Raw genomic sequence first — 7,811 nt, 5'->3', positions numbered from 1 at the left:
AGGATTAAACAAAATGATTAGCAAACAAAAGTGCAAATGTTACAACCACTTCATAAATTGTTAAAGCTTCCATAAAAGTCAAACTAAGCAATAAAGTACCTCAAAATTGCCCACAAATGAGGTTTTTGCTATGCAAATGAGTAATACTAATATGCATCGTTTGCTATTTAATAGTGCTTGTGTTTTTCAACCATTCCTTTTCTTTCTTATTTTTATGCCAGTGCAAAGGCAAAACACTCTCAAACTGCACATAATTAAAAACATAAAATGGATTGAATGATTAAGGAAGAAAAAAAATAAATTACGAATTTGATTCGTTTTGCTAACAAAACTACTCACATTCTAGAGTCAAAATTTCACATGAAAGCAAAAGCTACTCACCGTAGCTTCTAATATTCACATAAAATACATGCATTTTTTGTTCAGACAAAGAGCCACGCTAATTCTGATTGATGATCAGAACTAAAAACACCTAAAAAAAACTATATCTAAAATTTATCTGAATAAAAATCAGAAAACAATAAATGAAAAAATGTTATAAAGTTGGTTTGATGATGATGGAAGAAGGGAGAGAGAAAAAAAGGTGAGTTATAACTAACCAATAATGTAATAATCCATCTGTTGGTGTAATTTGGTTTTGGTGTATGCAACTTGAAATGGGAAAGATACTGTCAGAAGATAAATTTGTTTTTTTATCCATCTGTTTTATCAATAATAATTTGCGCAGGTTGCAAAATGAAACAGAGCATATCTTCCCCTTTAATGTATATAAGTTTGAAATGGGATAGGGACAGTATACATATGGAATCAAATTGTGGAGAAAATAGCACAATCAAGTCAGAACTACTGCAAAAGTAAAAGGGATATTATCACTTCACATAATACTTTTTGGAGTTTATACATAATGATTAACTTAAAGCAAAACGGCAACTACAATGAAGCCAAATATCAGTTTTTCATCATCTCCACTCTCAAGCAGACAAAAATGGCAGCAAATTAACAGTCATGTATGGAAGAGATTGGCTCAGCAGACATCTGTATGTACAACATTAACTAATGCACTCACCCTGACTCCATCCTCCTAGCAAATTTGGTGTATCATATCATATCATATCCTTAAATAACCATGTTGTGAATAAGAAAATGCTTCATTGTCCAAATAAGCTATATCTCCAACTTGATTCTCCTCTCAGTCTCAGAATTGATTCTCTCCTCAGATGCGGCAAAAAAATATCTCAAGACAAACTTTGAACATATATGGTGTATTTGATTGGTTACTGAAATCGAAACAAGGCCAATTGTACATGCTGGTTAAGTCAAGTGTGGCTGTCAATCCTACCCTTGAGTTGTTTCTGGTGCATGCCCACCCTTCAACTTTTCAGCATCAGATGGACCAGAAATATCCTTCAGAGATTCAATTTCCATGCTCGCGGTGCGGCTCTTTCTATTTCTTCGATCCTGAAAGTGATATCGACAAGATGTTTAGCTTATAGCCATTGGAAGTGGGCAGGTGAAGAATTCAACTAACATGCAGGAAATCATACATTCAAATCTCTTATGCTTAATGAACCAATTCATGCGAACTGAAAATGATGAATTCCAAGAATAAATTAGGGAACAAGTTATTCGTCATTAGTTCTTTAAGTTCCAACAATAATTCCACACAAACAGAAGCTTAACACAAAACAAACATAAAATATATGGCTATTCCATGACAGTGATACTATCATTAGCCTCATGGTTGAGCATAACTAACTGCAAATGAAGAAAACATTCAGAGTCATCCTCAACACTCAATAGTGCAGATAATAACAGCTCATCATATTGGCCACTAGAATATTACGCATGAAAAGGCTACTGAGAAAACATATATTCCCAATGATATTCTATGGCTATGCAACAAGAAATCATCATTTCCTTGTTTTACACCTGCACTGAAAGGTGCGCAAAAACCAACTAATTTGAGTAGAAGCTAATGTAGGCTTAATAAAACTTTTTTTTTGAAAGGCAAATAAAAGATAAACGGGAGTCATGTAGGCTTAATAAAAACTAAGCATAAAAAATGAAAATGTTTTCCTGGATCGACATCCTATGTTGCAATCAGTCTAATTGATGATATGCAAGTCCACATGGAGAAAACACAGCATCCAAAAGCTCCAAATTGTGATAAGAGATTCAGATTCCTACAGTAAAAGTTATATATATGAGAGGATAAGATAATGAAGGGAACCTCTCGGAATGGATATTCGTCGGCTTCAAGCATCCTCACAACCTGACTCATTTTGGGCCTCTTTTCTGCTTCGGGATCAACACATCTAAGAGCAACTAGAAGAGCACACTTTAAAGCACGTATTGATGGTTTCACTTCAAGCCTTGAGTCGACAACTTCCTCAGTTCTCCTTGTCCCCACCATCATCTTGAGCCATTCAACAAGATTCACCTGTCATGAGGATAATCAAAATCTCACCCGCTATAGAAAAAGCTGTGATCACTTCTCATCGAAAACAAAGTTAGAATCAGTAAACTGGAAGCACTGATTAAGTATTTCAAACCTCGTTAGAAGGACGTGAGTAGTCCACAGGATCCCTTCCAGTAACTGCTTCAAGCAGGAGAACACCAAAGCTGTAAATGTCACTCCTCTCATTTAACAAACCTGTATTAGCATATTCCGGTGCCACATAACTGAAATTGGGAACAGGTCCAACATGAGTAAGTTTCTATTAATGCAATCCTTTAAATAAAATCTATATAGTAGATACTGAAACATTCTGCATACCCAAATGTTCCCATTACTCTAGTAGTAATGTGACTTTCTCCTGAATCCAAAAGTTTGGCCAAACCAAAGTCAGAAACCTTTGCATTGAAATCAGTATCAATCAATATGTTGCTTGACTTTATATCCCGGTGAACGACTTTCGGTTCTATTGCTTCATGTAAGTAAGCTAGCCTGCCACCAGTCATAGTAAATAAGGAGTTTAATCAGTGGAATTAGGCCTAATGTTGAAACTGCCATAACAGTAAATTAGGTATCCAATGAAGCAAGCACAAACATAAAACCATAGAAAACATTATAATCTCAGTAATAGGTCCCTTGTGCACTAAGTTTAGGAATTTAACAATGGACCATTGAAGCAGATCAGCAGAGTACAATTGTCCAGATTCCTAATGCACCGATTAAATTGCAAAATTTGTGAATATATATAGTCTACAACAACGTAGCAATATCAACATACACTCTCAAATGACATTGATGACATACTTTGATACATATAAAAAACTAAGTTCAATTTTAATACACAGACAGGGTAAAAATATTTGACACTGCCAACCAATTAAAAATCACCCTAAATAGTATTTGCAATATAATTATTACAAAAGTCAACAATTTTCAATTACATGACAATCCATAATGGGATGACAGTTTTAAAAAAATATTTACACTGCCAATATATTCCATTTAAATTCAAAAACTATTCATAAAATATTTAGTGAACGTTAAAAAATTCAAGAAAATATATTTTGATATGCGAGTTTATGAGGGATTCAAGACAATCACAGTATAAACAAACCAATTTTGCACAAGTCAACATAAATAATAAATGTTGTCCTCTGTTTGAATTTTTCTAGTAGAACTTACGCTTTGGCTGTTCCAGTTATAACTTTCATCCGGGCTTCCCAGGTAAGTGTCCCTTGTTGGCTCATAGCCCCATGTAGCCATTGTTCTAAGTTACCATTGTTCACATATTCATATACCAGCAACCTGCAAATCAGACGGCAACCAAATCTATAATAAAGGAAAAAGAACTATATAACAAGGAAAAGATGTTCTGTTCAAATTTTTGACAGAAAAGTAACACATCTATCACAAAATAAAGTTTGCAATGTGATTGAGTATAGAAGGGAAATATGCATTGGTGATATTTTGATGCATTAAGAACACCAAGTTTACCTGTGAACCCCTTCTACGCAATAACCAAGTAATCGTACAAGATTTTTATGTCTAACATGGCCAATAGCCTCTACTTCCACCCTGAATTCTTTCTCTGCTTGTCCCCTGTGAATTCAACACATTATGCAATCAAGGAGCAAGTTCAAAGGTCATTGTTCAAGCAAGAAATAGGGGCAATAAGATAAAAGCCATAGGATAAAATAAAAGATGGAACCAATGATACCATCAAGTGTTCTTACAAGTTGTTAAGAATTTTCTTCACTGCCACCTCGGATCCATTGATCAAGCTTCCCCTGTAAACAACCCCATATCCACCCTCACCAATCACATTCTCTGGAGAGAAGCGATTAGTTGCAATTTCCAGATCTCTAAGTGTGAACCAGTGGCCCCACCCGAGATGAGAAAATTCTGGCAAGCCAACTAGAGGAGATGCTGTTACCATTCCTCCAAATGACGATGCAGACTGCTTCTTAACAGTCCCGGAGCTTCCTTCATCCCCCGACATTGAACTAAATCCTCTCTCATGATGATAAACCGAGCTGCACTGACTGATATTATCAGCATCGCCGGATTTGTTCTTGCTCAAATGAGCCAAGAACTTGTCCGAGTTGTTCTCACTCGGTTTGTCATAAACAGGAATAGCTACACTGTCCGGTTGATCGTGAGAAGTCTGCACCCCAACCTTGTCGACTCTGATGTCCTTTGAGATATGTGGTATTTGCGACAAAGAGTACTTGTCCAGAGATCCCCGAGACTTTCTCCGAAACATCACCCATGCAGATAATACACAAAGAATCACAACTATAAAAACACCAACACCTATCCCAATCAAAACCCATAATCGCAATCCCAAAAACGAAGTCTTCCTCGATAATCCCACATGCAAAGAACTGTTTCCTGACATGGCTGCTACAAGCTGATCAAATCAGTCCTCCAAATTCTTCAGAGAGTAGAATCAAGACATTCCCTCCTGAGTGCAAGAACATAGTTAAGTACTCCCTTTACACAAACTTTCAACACACATCCGAATTCTAATTAACAGCCAGATTTCACAGTTCATGCAGTGAAACCACATAAACAGAAAACCAAAATCAGCAACTCATCTAATCATTAATGTCAGCTTTATCAAAATCCAACATAACATTAAATCAAATAGTGGGAATTCACTATTCAGGTATTCTGAATTAAAAAGTAATGCAACACACAAGTTTAAGAAATCAGAAACCCATTTGCGTTCATGCCACTCCAATCACAAAAGGCACATTAAATTCACAATTTATATCGAAAGTAAGGATTCCTTCACTGTCTCAAGCAATTCAATCCAACACTAAAAAAGTAATCTTGTAAAGTATCACTTATGATCCAAGCAAACAAAAGGCAAACCCAAATGCAAATTCTCCAAAAAGAAAACACAAAAAAAAGTGACTCTAAAAGACACAAAGCACTCACCTTTGTGTTGATCGAAATCACCCTCCTTGATCCTCTACTTCCAGCACCCACAGAAGCAACAAAGGGTTTTCTCTCTGAACATCAACGAACCCAATGAGCATAGATAGGTGCAGGAATGCCAGAACAATACCAGAATAAGCCCTACGAAACCAAGATGCAGTTTTTTTTACATGTAGTTTAACTATAGGTGACCTCAAGTGGGTCACAAATAAACTCAAAGCAAAAAGACTAAGATACCAAGAAATAAATAAACAAAGATTTATTGGAGTGACAGACAAAAATACTATTTTTATGAAGAGAAAAAAAAATATGCAGAGAGAGAAAGAGAGAGAGTGAAAATGGGTAGATTTTTGAAGAGGAAAAAGCAATGGTGGGGAAAAACGGTTGGTGGGTACTGTGCTTAAGGATGAGGGAGGGACCAGACTAGCTGGAAAGGAAGCCTGGTTTGAAATGGAGGAAACCGTTTAGAGAGAGAGAAAGAAACAGTAAAGGGAAAGCAAAAACGTAATAGACAGGTGAAGGATTTATAGCTGGAAGCAAAAAGTGTATTGAATAAGCTAATAAAAGTAAAGTGAAGAGAGGAGAAGAGGGGAAGAGGAGAGAGAAAGATGAAGTAAGTGGGTTGATGAGAGAGAAAGTATGTGTGTGTGTGTGAGAGAAAGAGAGTCAACCTCAATCCAACAGGGTTGAACTCCGAACCAAATATAGTTTGTTCTGAGGTATACTTACCAAGCTGTCCTATTTGTGTGAAAGGAAAAGAATAAATAAATAAATAAAATGCTTATATTGCAAACCTTAAAAGCATTTTGGAGTTTTGATTTTTAGAGATCTCATTTTTTTAAAACACTACTTTTATACTTTTCATTTTTCTTCGTGTCTCTTTTTACATATTATATCATATTATCATATGTCATACTGACCTATGATTTGAATAACATTTTAGGTTTTTAGAAATCATTTTTGAAAAATTTGGGAGAGGTAACAATAAGTTAGGATTATTTATTTTTTTGGTATCTAAAACAAAGTTAGGACACTTTTTAACTCGGATATATATCTTAGAAGCTTATATTGGGAAAACCAATAGGAAGGCCTTCAAACTAAGTTAAATTCAAAAGATATGAAAAATTTCCTTCACAAACATCCGTTAAAATTGCAACCAATGAAAAGTCAAACATGTATTTAAACATTTATTCTTTGAGATATTAAGTTTCATTTAAAATGTTGACATCTTTTAACAAATAATTTTTTATAGACATATACCGAGCTTCATATCAGATTATGTCAATCATGTTAATGTCTAAGGTAGAATTTAAAGAGTATATATATAAAAAATTTATTTTACTTTATATAAAAACGTGAATAAAATTCAAATTTGTAGTTTGTTATATACGACTCTATTTAATCTCTTAGGATTATTTTAAAGAGTAATAATAATGTAATAGAAATAAGAGAGATAAGAAGGAGAAAAATATAGATATAATATATAGTATAAGGAAATAAGAAGAAAAATATGAATGAAAATATTATGAAAGAGATATTGGATAAATGGTAAATATTTTCCTACCTTAAAAGTTAAAAACATGGCATCGCACGGTGTTTGTCCCTGGACGATGCAATTGACAGTGGAATTAGGGTTTTGGACACCCCCATAAGCCTGAAGGGACAAACACCGTGCAATGCCATGTTTTTAACTTTTAAGGTAGGAAAATATTTACTATTTAAAAAATAAATGGTAAATATTTACCGTGCAATCCCTGGACGATGCAATTGACAGAAAAAATTGACATTTTTTGAATTGTAGCTGGCATTAACATTTATATTCTACTTTTTGTTTTGGTTGCTTGCAGATCGCAAATTCTAGTAGTGGGAACATTTTTAGATTATTTCCTTCTATTGAATGTGATGGCACTGCAACCTTTGCAGGCATAGGCATTACCTAGGCTGATGATTCAATGGCACATGGATTTATATTAAAAAAAACACATATAAATTCGATTCATTAAGGTTGTATAAACCAAATTTGAATAATTGTACTTGTGATAATGAAATGATAAATCAATGGGAACCCAAATTTAAAGTTTATTAAAACAAGCTGAATTGAGGTCGTTGATAGGTATAATTAAGTTGGTACCCACAGATTTCATTGTACTAATGGAATTCTTATATTGATAATAACGTGTGTGGTTTTTAGTTTCCAACATTGGAATTTATTTATAATAACATATATTAATTGAAATATAATTTGTTACCAATCAAAAGATTATCATTACTAAATTAATAATTAAAATCAAGCTCAGCATATGCTTTCCATTGAGATAATGTTTCGGTCATTTATGTTATATAAATATTTTAAAATATCACGAGCTTTAATTATAATTGAGTTCATTCATGTACATAATTAATTGTTTAATTA

At 34.1% G+C, this 7,811-nt stretch overlaps 1 protein-coding gene across 1 annotated transcript; it reads right to left on the bottom strand.

The window, feature by feature from the left end:
• Nucleotides 1-824: 824 nt before the first annotated feature.
• Nucleotides 825-6,054, bottom strand: LOC114423356 (probable receptor-like protein kinase At2g42960). The gene is made up of 8 exons (XM_028390087.1): nucleotides 5,399-6,054; nucleotides 4,189-4,919; nucleotides 3,950-4,054; nucleotides 3,638-3,760; nucleotides 2,777-2,947; nucleotides 2,553-2,682; nucleotides 2,231-2,440; nucleotides 825-1,458 (listed from the first exon to the last, which is right to left on the bottom strand). The coding sequence occupies exons 2-8, from the start codon at nucleotides 4,851-4,853 to the stop codon at nucleotides 1,336-1,338; spliced, it is 1,527 nt and encodes a 508-aa protein (XP_028245888.1). The 5' UTR covers nucleotides 4,854-4,919; nucleotides 5,399-6,054; the 3' UTR covers nucleotides 825-1,335.
• Between the last annotated feature and the right edge of the window lie 1,757 nt (nucleotides 6,055-7,811).

This window comes from Glycine soja, chromosome 8 (assembly GCF_004193775.1).
Source record: "Glycine soja cultivar W05 chromosome 8, ASM419377v2, whole genome shotgun sequence".
NCBI classification, from domain to species: domain Eukaryota; kingdom Viridiplantae; phylum Streptophyta; class Magnoliopsida; order Fabales; family Fabaceae; genus Glycine; species Glycine soja.
The sequence above is the reverse complement of the archived record's forward strand: the minus strand, read 5'-3'. Positions and strand labels throughout refer to the sequence as shown.

Coding starts and splice junctions, on each gene's coding strand:
- LOC114423356 (XM_028390087.1), bottom strand. CDS start 4,853: ATGTCAGGAAACAGTTCTTTGCATGTGGGATTATCGAGGAAGACTTCG. Junction 3,761..3,949: donor TGCGTAGAAGGGGTTCACAG/GTAAACTTGGTG, acceptor TCTGATTTGCAG/GTTGCTGGTATATGAATATG. Junction 2,948..3,637: donor ATAACTGGAACAGCCAAAGC/GTAAGTTCTACT, acceptor GACTGGTGGCAG/GCTAGCTTACTTACATGAAG.